General features: G+C 41.3%; 1 protein-coding gene across 1 annotated transcript in view; it reads left to right on the top strand.

The window, feature by feature from the left end:
- Positions 1 to 20,239, top strand: part of c4b (complement C4B (Chido/Rodgers blood group)) — a 30,800-nt gene that overhangs the window by 8,384 nt on the left and 2,177 nt on the right. Inside the window, exons 13-37 of the mRNA XM_080720744.1 lie at positions 639 to 830; positions 2,162 to 2,308; positions 2,948 to 3,080; positions 4,225 to 4,296; positions 4,687 to 4,908; positions 5,010 to 5,121; positions 5,349 to 5,419; positions 5,516 to 5,655; positions 6,489 to 6,704; positions 7,381 to 7,435; positions 8,162 to 8,257; positions 9,029 to 9,241; positions 9,358 to 9,433; positions 11,161 to 11,350; positions 11,803 to 11,922; positions 12,590 to 12,749; positions 13,453 to 13,676; positions 14,677 to 14,841; positions 14,956 to 15,015; positions 15,591 to 15,681; positions 15,988 to 16,171; positions 17,098 to 17,188; positions 17,729 to 17,803; positions 18,875 to 18,977; positions 19,980 to 20,069. Of these exons, the coding sequence (XP_080576870.1) occupies positions 639 to 830; positions 2,162 to 2,308; positions 2,948 to 3,080; positions 4,225 to 4,296; positions 4,687 to 4,908; positions 5,010 to 5,121; positions 5,349 to 5,419; positions 5,516 to 5,655; positions 6,489 to 6,704; positions 7,381 to 7,435; positions 8,162 to 8,257; positions 9,029 to 9,241; positions 9,358 to 9,433; positions 11,161 to 11,350; positions 11,803 to 11,922; positions 12,590 to 12,749; positions 13,453 to 13,676; positions 14,677 to 14,841; positions 14,956 to 15,015; positions 15,591 to 15,681; positions 15,988 to 16,171; positions 17,098 to 17,188; positions 17,729 to 17,803; positions 18,875 to 18,977; positions 19,980 to 20,069 (3,298 nt within the window). The remainder of the gene's footprint in view (positions 1 to 638; positions 831 to 2,161; positions 2,309 to 2,947; positions 3,081 to 4,224; positions 4,297 to 4,686; positions 4,909 to 5,009; positions 5,122 to 5,348; positions 5,420 to 5,515; positions 5,656 to 6,488; positions 6,705 to 7,380; positions 7,436 to 8,161; positions 8,258 to 9,028; positions 9,242 to 9,357; positions 9,434 to 11,160; positions 11,351 to 11,802; positions 11,923 to 12,589; positions 12,750 to 13,452; positions 13,677 to 14,676; positions 14,842 to 14,955; positions 15,016 to 15,590; positions 15,682 to 15,987; positions 16,172 to 17,097; positions 17,189 to 17,728; positions 17,804 to 18,874; positions 18,978 to 19,979; positions 20,070 to 20,239) is intronic.

The raw sequence follows: 20,239 nt of genomic DNA, 5'->3' as shown, positions 1-20,239 counted from the left end.
TTGCTGGGGTGTTTCCTTGCAGAAAGACACATCCCCCTGTCTGTATTTTGATTCTGTTCCTGTGTTTATGTTGACATTCATGCCATGGATGGACGTTTTTGTCAGGGGGAGCTGGCCAGAGCTCTTAAATGCTCCCTTTGAACTTCAAAGGGGTTGTGTACTGAGATAATTGATTGGGCCATAAAAGTGTCAAGTGCTCGTTAGTGATCTCTCTAATCAATAAAAGCATCAAAGACAACTACCGGTTTGATGCCTGTCATAGAGTGGAGGGGGAGGGGGGAATGTGTTTCTATACACACAGACTTGCCTAGTTTCCCTTAAGGTTTAGGCATAGTTTTACAGGTTACATTTAGGAATAAGGTTAGCTTTATTGATAGTTTTACTGAAGTTTAGGAATGAGGTTAGGTTTAGACATATAACATAAAAACACATCATTGCATACGTTTACGAACTTACACATTGAATAAAACATTTACTTTGGAATCAAAGTAAAACATTTGGATTAACATAATTTATGCTATATATTTTCTCCAAAATACCGGTACATAGTTTTCATAGTTTTGAAACATTTGAAACGTTATTCTTGCCTAGAAGGGAACGGACAGTACTACAGACCATTATACATGTGTGTGTTGCAGGTAATTAGCCGTGGAGTGCTCGTTAAACATGGCTCCCTGACATCTGGACTGTTATCAAAACACCTGTTGCGGATCACAGCCGACATGATCCCATCCTTCCGTCTGATTGGCTACTACTACCACTCCAACGGTGACGTGGTTGCTGACTCTGTGTGGGTGGATGTCAAGGATGAATGTGAGGGAAAGCTCAAGGTGAGGAGGAGTCCAGAGGCCAGAACTAACCATACAGTTAGAACAGTTGTTCTCAAAGTGGATTTCAGGTACTCTGTGGGTTCTTTTGGGGGGTTCTATAGTAAATTGACCCATACAGGTTTGTATGGGTTGAACCAAATGAACCCTGCCAGAGTTAAGGGGAGACCTTGAAATTTGAAAGTTTGAGAAACACTGCTTTAGACTAACCATAGAGTTAGAATATAGACTAACCGTAGAGTTAGAATATACAAATAACCATAGAGTAAGAATATATGACTAATCATAGAGTTAGAACATAGACTAACCATAGAGTTAGAACATAGACTAACCATAGAGTTAGAACATAGACTAACCATAGAGTTAGAACATAGACTAACCATAGAGTTAGAACATAGACTAACCATAGAGTTAGAACATAGACTAACCATAGAGTTAGAACATAGACTAACCATAGAGTTAGAACATAGACTAACCATAGAGTTAGAACATAGACTAACCATAGAGTTAGAACATAGACTAACCATAGAGTTAGAACATAGACTAACCATAGAGTTAGAACATAGACTAACCATATAGTTAGAACATAGACTAATCATAGAGTTAGAACATAGACTAACCATAGTGTTAGAAAATAGTGTCACTAACTGTAAAAAGAATCACGCCCAGTGTGAAGTGAGAGGATTTAATTTCATTAAGCTATAATGTTAAATCCCTGTCCATTCATTTCAAGGCAGCCCAACAGCACCACTCAGACAGTGACTGCAGCTGTTGTTGTCTGTTGTTGTCTCGTGAGACATACAAGCGTCCAGGTCTATGAAAACAAGCCCAAAAGAATCGACCAGTTTCACCAGTTGAGCCCTATTACATCAGCTATATGCAAAAGGGATGCCATAAGCAACTACACTTTAGAAACAAGCCCAAACAAACACAACCCACAACTATGAATATTTACAAGCGACTTTACAAGAAAACATGCCCAAAGTCGCTTAATAAGCAGACCTGGCAACACTGGCATCCACCTCCTGGTGTGGTGTGGAGGTGTCATTTGAATGCATTGATCATCACCCGACTTTTAAATGCCAAGTTTGCCAACTAATGCCAGCAGACTACAACAGACTAGCAGTCTGAAGCAGTTTGATGCAGTCAGAAGTAGTCTGTTTGGTGGAGAGCCACCTTAATACGTAATACCTTGTCCTGTTTTATACTTTGTTGAGTATGACAGTGTCGCAATATTAACTTAAAGTATGTGTGTTCACATGGACATACAGTAGGTGTGCACAAATTTATGATGTCATTTAAAATGTTATTCATCACTTGCTCTCAAATACCAGGTCACCTCAAGTCAACACGTTTTTAACCCTGGGAAAAGCGCAACATTTAAGATTGACTTGGAGGGCCAGAGAGCTAAAGTAGCCTTGCTGGCCGTGGACAAGGCCATCTACGCTCTGAAAGCCAACAACAAGCTCACTGCCAGACAGGTAAGCTATAGTGTCATAAAGTTCACTTCCAGGTTCACTTAATGTCATGAAAACAGGTAAGCTATGGTGTCAAGTTCACTTTTAAGTTCACCCCGGTTGACAGCAGGCTTTATAGACCATATTAAAGATTACCACACTTGTAATTTCCAATTGCATATATTTCTAGTTAATGTGGTTGTCTGACAGAGCAACACATTATAGTTCTAGGGAAACTTGATAGACTTATAGGGTAACCGTTTATAGACTCTTTATAGTCTTCTAGGGTCTGCCATTGGAAATGGCAGTGATAGGGAATCAATAGGGAATCAATAGGGAATCAATGGGAGTGGGAATCAGTAGGGAATCAATGGGAGTGGGAATCAATAGGAAATCATTTGGTCGAGCTTCACATGACAGTTAGCTTACTGTAGAATATAGTCAGCAACCGTCAGCAACCACGCTCGCAATTTCAAATTGCATCTTTGTAGTTAGTATCATTATTGTAAGTCGCTCTGAATTAAGAGCGTCTGCTAAATGCTTAAATTGTAAATTGTAATCATTGGTAACACCTGTGAAGGAAGTATGGAAGAGGCCCAATTTCTGTCCAATATTGCTGCTGTGCATAAAGCCCATCCTTTAACCTTTCTATGTTGTGTCCAGGTGTTTTCTTCCATGATGTCCTATGACCTGGGCTGCTCATATAGCGGAGGATCAGACCTTGTTTCAACATTAAACGGCGCAGGCCTCGCCTTTCTCTCTCCATCTGCGTCACAGAAGTCATTAGAGAGAAAGGGTACAGGTTTTAATTTGCTGCATTATTTTTGAAGCAGTGAAAGCCGCTTCCAAGGAGTGGCTTTGTCTGTCCCGTACCTGTTTTTTTGAGGATTCCCATAGATTCTCAAGGAGTGAGAATGTCTGTCCCGTACATGTCCTGTACCTGTTTTTTTGAGGATTCCCATAGATTCTCAAGGAGTGAGAATGTCTGTCCCGTACATGTCCCGTACATGTCTCGTGCATGCAGAATTGAGGATTGGTCAAGCTTCACATGACAATTTGGCCCTCCAGACAAAATCATTCATTCATTCAGAATTCATAAAAGTATAGAACTAAAGCACATAGAAAGTATAGATCTAGAACACAGGATGTATAGATCTGGAACACTGATTTCAAAGCTCTAGTACACATACAATAAAAATTCACCGCTTCACTTCGAACCGAGGTTTTGATCGGACAAAGCATCTTTAAGTAAAGCAATACGTATTGCTTTACTTAAAGATGCTTTGTCCGATATATGGGCCCTTCTGATGAACAAGGAAGTGGGCCCTTCTGCACTCGTGGCCAAGTATGGACTACTTGTGCACCAGCAGTGCGCACCCTGTTATTTATATCAGGTCGCACTTGTTGATGGTGACCAAGAATGCTGGTCCCTCATTGGCTGTTGATGGTGAGGTCACCAAGAATGCTGGTCCCTGATTGGCTACGGGCGTAAACACAGACAGATACGCGACAGATACGTCACCGAACGCAGTACTTGCGCGCTCTGCTGGCGCAAGTAATTATTATTACCGATATAACAGGCAAGGCAAGCTGCTGGTGTTCCAAAGCAATCCAGAAAGCTCACCCCACATAAAAGACTAGGCCTACACAGCAGTGTGACATAGAAGAAACCAATTGGCTATAACCAGCAGGCTGTTTTACTTAATAGTTCAGACATTTGGATGATATTCGAGTACAGAGCAACAGAGAATGAGTGAATAAATAGGGATTCTGGTTTCTTGCTCATGGACACATTGGATGGGGACGCTAGATAATTGGACTGAACCTGTGATCCTATCTTCCCCATGCAGAAAGAGACCATGCTGTTATTATGTTGATGTGAATGAAGTAGGCCTAAGAAACGCCCTAGACATATACTAACCATATTATGTAATTCCCAGGGTTTGGCTGTGAATCACGTCCTACACGGAATAAGCGCTCGTTAGACCTACGGCAAGCGTTTCAAAACTTAAGTAAGTAATGCCCTGTTTTTTTATGTGGCATCTTTGCAAACCAAGTTTCCACTGTGGTTCATAATATGAAAACTGATATAGAACACAACCAACAAAAGGTTGATAATAAGAGGCGAGTTAGTACCAATATAAGCAGTAACAGAGTCCCAACATTAGGCTGGTGGAGAAAAGGATAATTCATACTTTGCCTATAGGCTACAACAAAGTGTAATGCAAGCAACCAAGTAAAGAACTAGCCATGAATTAAGTTAGAGTCAGTATACCATGACCATGGTTAAGGCGCACTCAAATCCTGACAGCGAATCCTCAGTACCATTCCTGGCTTCTTCTGAAAAATTAAACAAAACCAAATGTATCACCACATATATTTCTCCCATGTGTTCACTACAGAGTCAAACTACACTGATGAGACGCTACATAGGTGCTGTACCAGCGGTCTTGAACGCATTCCTATGAAGCGAACCTGTGAAGAAAGAGCGCAGAGGGTTTCTCAGCTCAACACAGATGCAGACGCAGAGGCCTGCACTGAGGCCTTCCTCGAATGCTGCCGCCAAGGAGAAAAGCTGAGAGAGAGGAGAAGGCAAGAGGTCGCTCAGAGAGATTTTGCACGAAGTGAGAAGGATTTGTACTATTACAGACCATTAACATTTTAGAGCTCAACTTTATCATTAAAGAGAGTTTAATCACGGAACAATATTTCTGTGTCCCTATAGCTGCAAGTGAATCGGACATTGAAGAATTCTTCGACCAAACCACTCAAGACATTCGGCGACATTTCCCTCCAAGCTTTGAATTTACAGTATTAGATGTAAAGGGTGAAAAAAGGTAGGCGCCAGACACTTAAGTTACAAAACATGAATGAAAAATAGACAAATAAACAAAGTTTGTTGGTTGTAATATGCGTGACGTTAGAATTCAAGCTTACGCATGGTTGATTTGCTTTGTAAAAGAGTTTTAGGTAGTGCTGTAAAGGCCTGAAAAATCAAGTTATTCACAATCGATGCCAGAATCACTATTATAACAAGAATAATTAATAATGACATTCTTTATAGTCACTCTGTGATCTTGCCCGACTCCATCACCACATGGGAGATACAAGCTGTCAGTCTCTCTGCAAGTCACGGTAAGATGGATTCCCCTTTGTTTCATCTTCGGTTGTATCTTTGAATGAAATGATCCACTGCAATTCGCTTAATGCTTCACCCCCGCATGTCTTCAGGATTCTGTTTAGCCGAGCCCTACGAGTTCAAGGTTTTAAAGCGGATATTCGTGTCTCTGAGACTGCCTTATTCAGTGAGACGATACGAGCAGATAGCCATCGAGCCCGTCATCTACAACTATGGCGAAGAGGAAGTGCAGGTACTGAATGCCAAAGCAGAGGCTCTCAAACCTTTTTTTAGATGTGTTTTTTGGGCTTTTTATGCCAGGAAACGGGGAGAGAAAGATGGGGAATGACACGCAACATAGGTCGTCGGGTTCGGCACACGAACCCGTGACACACTGTCAGGAATCAGCGCCTATGTGGTGTGCCGCACTCAAACCTTTTTTATTTCAACCACCCCCAGTGTTATACAGTACATATACATGTATACCGGTAGCCTATGTACAAACTACAAACCCTTATAACTCAGAGATTACACATTTGTACACTCTCAGAGTTACAGACCTGTAAGGGTCGATTTGGTTCCATTTGTACACTCTCAGAGTTACAGACCTGTAAGGGTCCATTTGGTTCCTCCTAACCATCACCCATTTAGCTGGGGACCCCCTGGTACCCCCTCAATGACCCCATTTTGAGAACTACTGATGTATTTGTTTTTTCTTTTCTTTTTCCTTTTCTTTTTTTTTTTTTTGCAGACCTGTAATAACATCTATCCAAACACTTTCTTGGTCTTACCATGATCATTTGTTCTTGACCACAGGTTAATGTATATTTTAGATCTAAATGAGCAATAGGTCATTATTGTGTCTGGTATCCTAGAGCTTCAATGTGCAGATCATTATTTAGATAGTACCTATAGTGACTGATCCCATGGGTTCTTGGTCTACCTGTGATCCTAGTTTACTGAGGCACCGCACTACACTGCCTCTTTGCATTTGTTTACCTTGCTTATTGTAAATCGCCCTGGATAAAAAGCGCCTGCTAAATGACTAAACTGTAAATTGCTCTAAAAACGTGCCTTTCTCTGTAGATAGCGGTGCACATGGCTCAAAGCCCAGGCCTCTGCTCTCCGGGCTCGGCCACCTCTACAAGTTTTGTGAACATCACGGTGCAGCCTGAGTCCTCCCAGCTGGTCTCTTTCTCCGCAGTCCCTATGGAAACGGGCGAGATACCCATCAAAATACGCCTCTACAGTATAACACACGAGTTTGGCGTAGACGCCATTGAAAAGATGCTGAAGGTTTCGGTAAGTAGCTTGAACGTTCCTTTATTATGACACAGTGAAGAAGAAAAAGCAGGATACACATGTAAGCAGTCTGAATACAAATCCAAAACAGGGAGAAGGCACACATCCAAACCAGAGCACAAGGCAAAGTCCATACAAACATGAGAAATCAGTCCGGCCACAGCAAACAAACCCAGATGAGAGAAGGCACAATCCAATAAATAACATAAAAGAAGATAAAACATAAATAAATAAATACATAAATAGATAATCATTGAAAAACAGACACTGTGAGTGACTTTAGGGGTTTTCGCCCCCCCTCCCCCAAGTGGCAAAAAAAAAAAAAAAAAAATCTTCTGGGGACTCGGATTACTTTAGGAGCAGCAAGATAATGGCGTGTGGATAATCTAGTCTTATGTGATGAACTTCAAAGTCTAGGAACCTGCCACAATGATGGCACGAAAGAAGAACTCAAGAGCAGTGATGGCTGAGTGGTTAGTGTCCATACCTAGGACTCCGGAGACCCCAGAGGTCGCAGGTACGATTCCCTGCTCCAGCTATCACTGCTCCCCCCCTCGCGCTCCTTGTGGGTTAAGCTGAAAAAAAGCAGCTGGGTTGGGCTGCTATATCTGAATTTCCCTCGTGGGAGGAGTAGGTAACTATCTATCTACTATCAACACCTTTTCTCTTCTTTCAGACAGAGGGAATAGTGGAGAGAGTGGAAGTTGGAGCTGAAGTAGTAAAACTGGAGGGTGAGATGTTTGTATTTGTTTTTCAGTTGATATTCACAACGTGCATATGCATGAACGTATATTTTTACATATCTGTGAAAAGCACACACACAAAAAACAAACAAACACATAGAGCGTTTATTTCCGATGTGGTCCTTTCAATGCATCATGAATTGATTTTGTTGATTTTGACAGACATTTTTTATTTAGTTTTAGTCATAGTCATTTGAATAAAGTTCCATTTAGTTTTAGTCGACCAAATATCATTTTAGTCTACTAAATGTAGACTAAAATGTGATTTAGACAGTCTACAAAAAAGTATTTTGGCAGGCCTTGATGACCTCGTCACTTGGTTGCATGCTGAAAATAACCGATCTACAAGCTCACAAAAAGCTCACAGCGCGACGCGTTATGGGCTTGTAGATCGGCTATTTTCGGAGTGCAACCAATCATAAAATGACTTAGTTCTACTGTACTGTACTGTCTACTCTTTTAACATTTTAGTCTATTTTTTTTTTTAGTTTTTGTTGACAAAATTTGGTGTTAATATATTTAGTCTTAGTTTTAGTCATCATAACTTAGTTTTTGTTTAGTTTTTATTTAGTTTTCGTCAGTGAAAAAAGGTAGTCGACGAAATCAACACTGCCATGAATGAAGTCATCTTTCGGCCGCGCTCTATTCGTTGTTAAATTGAACGGTGCATTTCAGTCAACTGCTTATGATCTCTTCTCTCCATGGTCTGGACAGGGAGGAGCAGCTCTACCACCCTCAGGTACATAGATGGACAACTGCCAGATAACACTGTCCCTGACTCCTCCTCCAACATCTTCATCAAGATAGAAGGTGTGTGTGCGTGCGTGTGTGTGAGCGTGTGACTGCATGCATACATAGATAGATAGATAGATACCTTTATTATCCCACGGGGGAAATTCAGTTGCCCAGAGGCAGCACAGCAGTTTAAGGTTACAAGTTACAAAGAAGTAAGAGAAAGAAAAATAGTACTGTACTAGTCCAAAGAGCAAGCACAAAAAAAGAAAATATAAACAAAGTGTTGAAGAGCTATTGCAACAAAAACAAAACAAAAAAAATAAGAATATATACATAAAGTGACCACGAAACATTCAACGCTTATAAGTGACACGTCACACACACAAAAAAAAGCTATACTCAAAGCATAACTTAACAAACAGTGCCAAACAAAAAAAAAGTGCACACAACAGTCAATGCTAGTCAATGCTGTCAAGTATCAAACCGCCATATCAACACAGCAATACATGCATGCATGCGTGCGTGCAGTTAACTCGATTCTCCTTACTCACCATCTACCACACTTGTAATACTTTGTGTTATTTCACCCCATGAGCCACAGCTCACCCCATTCTGGGCATGTCATAATAGGCAGACTTTCAGAGATAACAGGTGAACGTTCGGCAAAGAATAGGCCAACGTTTGGTGGAAATGGCATATCTACAAGCTCACAGTGTGTTGAGCTTGCAGTAGAACATACAATGGCACTGTCGGGTTTAAGTGGCTATGGGTGAGGAGGAGTTTAATCACAGAGGTTGATATTTGACCATAACTGTATGCTTCTGTTCCACGCTCTCATCCCATCAGGGACGGGGGATGGCTTTGGTGAGAGCACAGCCCGGACCCTCCTCTCTCCTGAGGGCGTTTCTGGTCTGCTCAGGCTGCCCTTTGGGTGTGCAGAGCAGACAATGAAAATGCTGGCCCCTACGGCCATAGCCCTGCGCTACCTTGATGATGGTCAGCTTTGGCGTGAGCTGCCACCTGGCACCAGAGACAAGGCCCTCCATACGACTGAGCAAGGTGCGGATGACTCGTGTTTGGAGAAAGAGTTTGGAAAGGGAGAGAAGATTAATGTAGTTGCTTAGTTTAAAGTGTTGGGAAATCGATTTACAATTTAAAAATCTCTTCCTCTTCAGGCTACATGAGAATCTTAACTTACAAAAAAAGAGATGGATCTTATGGAGCATGGCTCCATAGACCGTCAAGTTATTGGTGAGTAAAGTTACTTACAGTAGTTTAATGGTTCAGTGGTCCCCAGCCAGCAAAATGTGTTAATATAGCATCACAATCAGTTTATATTTTACACTAAAAAGCAGACAAGCTAGAAACATGAGCTTGTTGTGAGCGTGACTGGCAATTTTAGATTTTAGGGGGATTCCTGGCATGCACAGACTCTTTTCAGATGGTTGTCCGTGGCCAAATACAGTACATATCAATTTGGGCGTCCTTGTCATACAAATGGGTGTCCACTGGCTTAGTTCATACAGTACAGAATTCTGTTATTGTTATATTCCCTTTACTCTACACCAGGGGTTTTCAAAGTGGGTGACGGGGCACCCTGGGGTGCCGCGACAGCAGTCCATTTGATAATATTTGGAATTTATTTGGACACTTGAAAAAATATTATCTCAACGTTTTCCTCGCAACATAATCACAAAAATATCGTCATTGTCGGGCATAAACCTCGTACCGGTATCTCCAAGTTTCAAATGTGTACGTCTTTTGGTAAAGCAAAGCCCTGCTTCATCTAGTCGGGGGCCTAAGGGAGATGACATGGTAATCTCGCGCTAATTAGTCTAAAAGCGCAAAATTTTGCACAGATGTAGCCCAGGGTATGCTCTAATGATTTAGCTAGGGCGCCCGAGTCGGCGACCTTCGGGGTCGCCACAGCGGCCAAATCAAGTTGGGCTCCCATCGACTTTATATACAGGAGGAAAATACCCAGAAAAACACTTTTTTCTGGATATTTAAGTTGGATTTGAGGGGTCTAACTAGGGGTTTGTAATGATGCTGAATCCATTGCAAGCATTTGTTTTGCACAAAAAACATTCCTTGGGCTACAAATGGCCCAAGAAAACGATGGTTTAGTGATGAAAAGTGATGAGTCATCACTTTTCAGAGTTTTTTGGGTGTTTTCTGGAGCTGTGGCGACCCCGAAAGTCGCCGACTCGGGCGCCCTAGCTAAATCATTAGAGCATGCCTTGGGCTACATCTGTGCAAAATGTGTCGCTTTTAGACTGATTAGCACGAGAAAAAAAAACCTAAGGCCTCCGACTAACATGAATGCTCACCCATACATGCATCGTTTTCTGATGCCATTTCTAGCCCAAGGAATATTTTTTGTGCAAAACAAATGCTTGCAATGGATTCAGCATGATGACAAACCCCTAGTTAGACCCCTCAGATCCTACTTAAATACCCAGAAAAAAAAAGTTTTTCTGGGTATTTTCCTCCTGTATAGAAAGTCAATGTGAGCCCAACTTGATTTGGCCGCTGTGGCGACCCCGAAGGTCGCCGACTCGGGCGCCCTAGCTAAATCATTAGAGCATGCCCTGAGCTACATCTGTGCAAAATTCCGCGCTTTTAGACTGATTAGCGCGAGATATCCTTAAGTCCCCCGACTAATCATACAAGACTGTCGCACAAAACTAGTGAAAACAGCAGATCTACAAGCACACAATAAATACAAAATGAACGGTTTGGGACATACAAAGTTTCCACCCGACAACGACGATATGCTATAAATATAAGGTGCTGGGAGTGAAAATTATAATGTAGGGGTGCCTCGGATTAAAAATATGTTTATGGGGTGCCCTGAGACAAAAAAGTTTGGGAACCCCTGCTCTACACAACCTAAACCCAATCTCCCCATTTCCTCTCTCTCTTTCCCCCACATTTGGTTCTCTCCTTCCCCTCATTGCCTACGCCTCCGTCCTCAGGCTTTCAGGCCTTGTAGTTAAAGTCCTCTCCATGGTGGCAGAGCGCCAGACGGTGAAGCAAGAGCAAGGCAGGGGCTCACAGTTTGTATCTCCAGAGGAGATCACCCTCTCCGCCAGGTACCTGGTCTCTGTGCAGAGTGGAGACGGCTCCTTCAAAGACCCACATCCCGTCCTGCACAGAGAGATGCAGGTAACTCTGCTTTTCAAAATATAGTTGTTGTGGATGCAATTTTGACACCCTTTTGGCATGCGATGACAGCTCGAAACGTTTGATGTGTGTGTTGCTTGTAATGTTGTCGAGATATATGAGTGCTTGCAACGTTCTTTCGAGAACCGATGGACTTCACACTCGACACTGCACTCCTTTGGGTCAACAGCAATACACCCTCAAGTGTGAAGCTTATCGCATGGTTCTCAAAATGCCAAGGACAAATAAACAGTACACGCAGATATTCCTGAAATGTGTAGATATAAGATAGAAGATAGATAAATGAATGAGCTCAGGGTAAACATATGGGAGAGTTCTGGTTCAGGGGTGGGGAAGGGCTGAGGACTTTTGTTGGGCATGTTGTGATCAAGAAAAACTGAGAATGACAGTGTGAGGGAGGTGAAATATAACCTAATCTCTCTGTTTTGCTGTAGGGGGGCATGGGAGGCAAAGAGCAAGAAGCATCCATGACTGCTTTCATAACTATTGCACTGCAACGGTCCCTGCAATTCATAGCTTCAGGCAATTCATCGGCGGAAGAGAGAAGACAAGTGGTGAGCTGAAACATCTCTCTGAACATGATGCAGGCAGTACTAATGCTTTTGTTACAGTAGTCTAGTTTTCTTGTGTTTCAATATAATGATGAAATCTGCAAAACTACATTTTATATCCGTTGTCTCCCTCTCCTGGTGGAGAGAGGTAACCGCAACAATGTCCAAACTAGATGAAGGCGCTTGATTGACATTGTAAATCAAACCTACCAGACACCAGGGTCAAATTGTCACAATGTAATGTATGTGTGGAGATCACCTTCATCATCATCCTCATCATCATCATCATCATCATCATCAACCTTCAACCCGGAGTACATTTGAGGGCAGGGCCAGGCCCTCATTTTCAATGTAGCCAAGATACAACACAATAATCAACAGGAATAGACATTTATATGCGGCAATATTAAAATATAAATCAGAAAACAGAATACCAGAAAACAAAAACATGTTTAAAGAACTAAAACAGATATTAACAAAAATCTATTAAAGCAGTTACAACCTAGAACAAAAGTGTTAGAAACCATTGCCCTGAATTGTCCTAAGGAAGGCAGTGGCACCGTAGATGTACTAGTTTACACGTTGGTTAAAATCATGTTTTATCCATTAAAACAATAAGTCCTGGATTGTGGCTGAAAGTATGCCTTAATTCTGTGCTGTTTTTCATTAGAAGAATAGCATCTCTCGGTCGACGGCGTACCTCGTGAGTGAAATGGATGGACTGCAGAGGCCCTACGCCGTAGCCATCACAGCCTACTGCCTGTCTCTCTGCGGACACAGAGACGCCGCCATCGCCTGGAAGAAACTCCAGGATCTGGCCACAAAACCAGGCACGTCCCATCTGGACTAAACATTACACCCAGAGCACTTTTAGTCTTGGTTTTAACCACTTACACCCCATAATGGTTGAGCAGAGTCCCTCAGGGCTCTATACTGGTGTCTTTCCTGTTTTCAGAGCTTTCCCCACAATTTGGATACTGGGGTTTAAACATTCTCTCGAGACAGAGTCATGATAGCTTACGCTTCAAAGGAAGAGGGACAACCCGAGTGGGCGTTCCCTTTTCTTTGACGATGGCTAGCCAGATTAGGGTTTAAGTGGTGAAGTGGTAAACTCTGTCTGTTTTAATGGGACATCAGTCCCAGTTTCAAGCTGGGACATCTGGTCACCGTGACAAATGCTAAAATGTCACGGTTTTCAACATTCACTAACAAACTGGTTTTCACCACAATTGAAATAATAACACTTGTTTTGAGTGCTTATATGGTGTTTATCATGTTCTGGTTCTGGTGAAAAGTGCAGTAACTGTTAAGAATTGTCCTAAAAGAAAACGCAAAGCTTGGCCTACATCTGGCCTACATCCTTTCACAAAGCGCTCAAAGTTTGCTGTACACCCCAGGGTCACATTGGGGGTCATAAATAGCACCGCTCACTTCACTTTTTTTTTTTTTTAGATTTAACTAAACAACAAAAAAACAACAAAAAACTGTATGCTCACCATAGTTTTCCCCCTTTTTGTTTCTTTAACTCACCAGATAAAGATGGTTGCAGGTCGTGGAATGCCAGTGATGCAGCGCTCCGTGAGGAGGTGGTGGGAACCTCATGGGCCCGCAAGCCGTCGGCCGAGGCCGTGTCCGTAGAGACCACGGCCTACGCCCTCCTCACCGCGGTGGCACACCGAGACACCGAGTGGGCAAAGAGCGCCGCCTGCTGGCTGACTTCACAGGAGAACTACGGGGGAGGCTTCAAATCAACACAGGTCCACTTGAATGTCAGATTTAATGAAAGTGGCAGAGCTAGTGAGCTGTAAAGGTGAAATAAGGTGCATTTCGTATTTAGTTCTGGTTAAAATGCATGTAAAATAGGCTTAGTGATCATTGCTATAGAGTGTTTGTTCATTAACAGGGTCCTTCCTGTCTCTAATCCAATTAAGAGAGAATTAGGATTACAGGATACAGTAGATTAAATAAGTACAATTAGAAGTGATGACACAGAAATGAGCAGACACATTTTTAAGTAGAACACTATAAAAGTGATAGATATCACTAACTATTAGCCTACTGCTTTGTGCACAGTTCTGCATTTTGCAAACAAACTAAATGGATATGCCATGGATATTCAATTATGGGGAAGGGCAGAGTTGGTAGACTTGTTTGTCTCAAATAATGACCTTGAATGTTATAATTAATTTGGAATTGCACAGAGCTCATAGACTTCAATCAACTCTGCTATGTGCGGCACATAGTATAAGAAGTATATTTTCAGAACAACTGTCTTAGTTCACTGGGATGTGTGCTAACTAAGGATGGGACGATATGAAAATTTCATATCACAATTATTGTGACCAAAGAAATCGTGATTTACGATATTATCATGATAATCAAAATATCCCCATCATCCATTATCCTGTGGCAGAACATTTGCCACAAAATAGCACATCTACAAGCACACAAGATTGAGATGTGAGATTGTAGATCGGCTATTTTTTGGCAACGAGATGTGGTAGAGAGTGAGAAAAAAAGACTGTATCAAGTACGTATATTATAAGTACGTTTTACCAATAGAGGGTTTAAATGGTACCGGATATGCAGATCGTCAAATAAAATATGAATTAATCCCAGTGCATGACGGAGGATGATTTCACGATAAATTGAATTTCCACGATACGATTATAGTGAGTGTTTTTTTTATCACGATAAACGATAATATCGCTTATCGTCCCATCCCTAGTGCTAACACTGCATAACCACTGTGTACAGGACACCCTCATAGCCTTGGAGGCCCTCTCAGAGTACGATCTGTCCACCAGGACCACCCCCAAAGAACCCACCAACATGGACATAGTGTTCTCTGTCCAGGGAAAGAGTACCCTTGTCAAGATGGCACTGAGAGATAGCAGCGACAAGGTGGAAACAGAACTGAAGGTCCTGTCCCGTCCTGTTCGCCCACACTGCCGCCATCTTTGTGTTTTGAAGATACCTTGTCTACCCCTGGACTTGCATTCACGTTCTTTTCTCTCTCATCTTTTCTCCTATTAGAAATTAATAGGAAACAATATAACTATGCAGATAACAGGAATGGGGGAAACCAAGATAAGGGTGAGTGAGTGTGTGTGTGTTGATTTACAGTGATGTAAAGTAACTAAGTAAATGTACTTAAGTACCGTACTTAAGTAAAACACTGAGGTATTTGTACTTTACTTGAGTATTTCCAATTTTCAATACTTTTACTTCTACACCACTACATCTCAGAGGCAAGTATTGTACTTTTACTCCACTACAATTATTTGAAAACATTAGTTACTAGTGACTTTGTAGATCCATTTTTATTACAAAACATTAATAGGCTGTACATTTCGGCCAAAATACTGCAGCCGATCTACTAGGTCACAATGCGTCGCATTGTGAACTTGTAAATCTGCTATTTTCAAAAGATATATAGCCTATATTTATATATATTTCAAAAATATTTGATACATTTGAAAACTTGAAACAGGACATTCTGCATAATAATGAGTACTTTTGGTACTTGTACATTTTGATGCCTGCTTCATCAAAAAGCTTCATTCACACCCATCACTTTTCAGTTATTATTTATGGTCCCTGTTTATTGTACGAGGTTATTGAAAGTGCCTGGCATACGGTAGCACAATTAACAAGTTTCTCTCTGGCAGGTTGTAAAGGTCTACCATTTAATGGAACCCAAGGACAAGTGTGAACTCCTTTCAATCAAAGTCAAGGTGGAGGGCAAAGTGCAGTATACTGGTGAGCTTTATGGGGCATTTATTTAGCTTTTTAGTTTTTGAACAATTTATTGCCATTGGGTTCTTGTTTTTAGCAAAATTAGGCAAATTAAGTAAATTAGCTGCAGTTCTATAAATGTTTTGTTGTTGTTGAAATCTGTTGCCATTCGGTTTCAGTAAAGCCATACGTCACTGTTTGAATAATTGCATAGTTCAATACGTTTGCCTAGAAAACAATTTCAATTTCAAAAATGTAAAAATAATCTGAAAATGACGCACTGTGGAGAGAGAATCATTATAAAGCCTCAGACTGCTTTATTCCCACCAGCTAAGATTGAGGATAACTACGATTACTACGACGACGAAGACTATCAGAGTGATGGAGGTGCTGTGAGAGAGGAGCCTGTCCAGCCGTCAGCCATCGAGTGGTTCGACGCTCGTAGCAGACGCAGGAGAGACACACAGCACAGCCTCAGTTCACTCAATGCTGTGAACTATGAAGTCTGCATCAGGTGCGAATAATGAGCATTACCACACAGGTCTCATCAAACAAAGATATCAGCTGCGCTGGTTGCGAAAGAGCTGAAGCGCTCCCTCTCCCAACACTATGCTAGCGGCTATAGGGTAGCAGTTTCCATGTGAGGTTCAGGGACACTAAATGTGGCATTAGGGCCTACACATTTTCTATCAAATATCTTAATTACAATGAAATTAAGTTGATGTGTATTTTTAAGGGCAACAGTTGTATAATCGCAATATTACACGAGAGGGTGTTGGTTATGTGATTATTGGAACTTCTGCAAACTTCTACTTGCGGCTTGTGGCTGCGTGTAATATTGCTTAATTCTTCTGCTTACACATACATCATGTCCTAGTATGAGCGAATAGGAGAAGGGGACCAACGTCACATGGTTCCCTTGTTTGGCCACGGCAAAAACTCGGATGTGTGACTCAAATAATATGATTATTGGGAGAATCATGAAAAGTGTTGGATATTTAGCGGTCACGTTTTTATTTTTTCCACAAGATCGGTGGTTGTTCCTGCACTACAATACTTCACTGTGTTTTGTGTTATGACAGAACAAAACCATTAAATGTAACAACGTGTATATGTTCCCTAATGCAATTCCAATGATGAAAGCTGTTTCACCCAGAGAAGAAAACCCAGAAATACCCATGTGTGCCTCAAAGAATCTTCAAAGTATATAATAATTGCACATTTTTGTGGTGTGCTTTTGTGGAGTTAGCCGTCTATAAGCCGTCTGTCCGGAGCTAATCTCACAATCTCACTAATTTCTTCAGTAGGCTACAGCTATATAAACAGAAGTGACTACACACTTAAATTTCTGTCTGTCTTTACTGCCCTGTATGGCTGTATCAACCTGTCTGTCTGTCTGTCTGTCTGTCTGTCTGTCTGTCTGTCTGTCTGTCATTCCAGTCACAGTCTGAGTAGAAACCTCACAGGAATGGCCATCGCAGATATCAGACTGCTCAGTGGCTTTGAGGCCCAAATCACAGATCTGGAAAAGGTGAGTTACCATCCTCCTCTTCATCATCATCATCATCATCATCATCATCATCATTACTATTAGGGTTCTCCTCGACCAATAGTAAAAATTACAGCTTTTAAAGAGGCGGTGCCATAGATTTGTACTTTTTCTGGTTTTCATGTGTCTAGGAGGTTGACAGTACTTCATTAGACCCCCTGGTGTGGTCGTTATGAGCAATTATGTATTCCCTTTGTATTTGGGTTTTTTCCTGGAGGATGCCACCTTTTGGGTCAAAAGTGCCGGTCGAAAAACACAGATACAATTACATCATGGAATCAACCATTCACTTTGTTAGCCACGGAGTTAGCCACACCCACACTGTGGGTGTGGCTAACTTCAGCTGGGTCACCACCTACCATGACAACCAGGCATACTTAGTGGGTGTGGCCACATTTTTCCACTTTACACTTTACAGATGATAATCATGTTTTAGAGGGGGAAAAAATCATCATCATGGCACCCCATCTTTAAGGAACCAGGAATGATTAAACTCCCCCATTCTGAACTCTTGATCCACAGCTAAAAGAGACACCAGAACAATACATTTCACATTATGAAGTCATCCAGGGAAGAGTGGTGCTCTACTTCAATGAGGTAAGAGACACATTTAGACATGCAACCTCGCCTTAAAGGGCGAGGTCGTGCCATCTGGCCAGTGATCTATATCGAACCAGTTACCCATATATGGTAGTCAACAATGTTAGGTCAAAACATGCCCATATATGGGCATTAAGGGGGTATGGGAATGCCCATACTGTATATGGACATTTTATTTATTTTATCCTATATAGCGCACATATATATATATATATATATATATTTATATATATATATATATATATATATATATATATATACTTAATATTAACGTTTTTGGGGAAGGTATAGGGTGTAAATCAAATTAAAGCAGGCTCTTGGGCCTGGGATTGATGACTTCAGAAATCTCCATACATGGGCATAAAAGGGATTTTGTTTATGGACTTTTTATTTAATTTTATCCTTTATTAATTAATAATATATGTATCCATATACATAAAATATATTTTATGCCCATACATGGAGATCCCTATCTGAACCAGCCACACATATATGGGCCATGCCTTTTCCATCTGGCTAGTGATATATATCGATGACATCAGAGATGTTCATAGCCTATATGGGCATAAAAGGGATACCCATATATGGACTTTTACATAGGTGATGTCACCTTTGATATCACCTGTGATGTCACAGAGACATTGATGAGGTGATGTCTTGTGACATCACTTCCTGTACGGACGCACTTCCTGTACGGACAGGCTGCGACATTTCTCATGGTATACTGCAACCTTCGGTCACAACAAGACATTAAAAGTCTTATAAAAATATATGATCACTATTATGCCAATTTCATTACACTTATTTTTAATGTTTTACCAACAACAACATATCACAAGGGAATCCGTTTTTATGATCAAAATGGACTGTGTTTAGTTTCTCATGTACTGAAGTAACTCAGTAAGTAAATCTGGCTTTGTCTGTATGTACGCATGTCCCGCATCAGTATGTAAGTAAGGCATATTTGTTGTATTAGCCAGGGATCCTTTTAATGAAATTAACTCATATTTAGCACCGCTCACTTCATACTGGGTGTGATTTTTTTGTACTTCTTCCATGCTGCTCTAGCTCCTGAACACCAGCGAATGCATCACATTTGGGGCAGTGCAGAACGTTCCTGTAGGCCTCCTACAACCTGCCTCAGCCTCAGTGTATGACTACTATGAGCCTGGTAAGTATTTATTCAAGTACTGTACAAAAATACATTTCTTTTTTTTAATATACTGTATTTGAGCATTGGCACACCGTCTCCTATGCGTGACTGTGTGTATGTTTGTATGTAGCTTTGTCTGTATGTTTACTTATACTCCACACTTTAGTTACAATTTACTTTGTAGATTTACTTGTAGATACACTTCTGATATTTCTGTACATTTTGAATACAGTATTGTGGTGTGGATGCTTTACTTGAAGCTGTGATGACACGCCCAAAACAGCTAAATCAAGCTATCTCTTTGGCTAATATTGTTGATGACGTCACAGCACGCCTCTACTCTACTTCACTGTATGTACTGTACTGTTGGTCGCCGGCCGGTCCGTCTCCCCTTGCCCACACTATGAAAACCAAGTCGCCTTACGAGAAAATGTATTTTAGGAGGGAGCTTAAGATGGATACATGGTGGTTGTGCTCAGTGACCGTGACAAATGCGGCACAGTGTGGTGTCATAGCCTAAATCTAATGTGTTCTGGATATATCATCACTGTTGGACATAAACCTTGTATCTCCATAATTCATCTTTTGTTTAGTTACTTTCTTCATAAATGATTGCCCTACTGGCCTAGTACTTTATACTTCATTGTGTGGCTCAAATGTAGAGAAAATAGCCGACCGAGTTATGGGCAGTTGAATAGAGCTTGTTATCACCAAAATCTCAATCTGGGAAAAGAAATCAGAAGTAGATTTATCAGCAAAGTGGGTTTTCATGAATATTTAACCAGTGCAACCAGAGCTTGTGACTAAAAATAACTACAGTGGATTGACTGGAACACAGATTCTTTAGTTTTTCCTCCAAGAGTTTTGGACATACAAGGTTTCCACCTGACAGCAGCCATACATACTGTATGTTCTGGTTCTGTGTGGATTCTGTGGAATCACCTTTAAGGGACTGGAGGTCACCTGTGTTTCATTTAGCAGGGAATACAACTGGCTCTCTGTGTTTTCCTTCCTCCACAGACAGAAAGTGCACTGTGTTCTACTCTGCCCCCCAAAGAAGCAAGATGGTCTCCAAACTTTGTTCAGGGGATGTGTGCCAATGTGCAGAAAGTAGGCCTTTTTATTCCCACCTCTATCCTTCCTCACAGACATGCATACTGTAATTTCGCGCATGCACGCACGCACGCACGCACGCACGCACGCACTCAAGACCCAAAAGAGAAATAACATTTTTTGTCAGGGACCTAAACTTTAGTTAAAATAGCAGATCTTGATAAAAT

The sequence above is a fragment of the Nannobrachium achirus genome (assembly GCF_963921795.1).
Source record: "Nannobrachium achirus genome assembly, chromosome: 2".
NCBI lineage: Eukaryota > Metazoa > Chordata > Actinopteri > Myctophiformes > Myctophidae > Nannobrachium > Nannobrachium achirus.
Note: the sequence above shows the minus strand (reverse complement) of the source record. Positions and strands in the feature narration are given on the sequence as shown.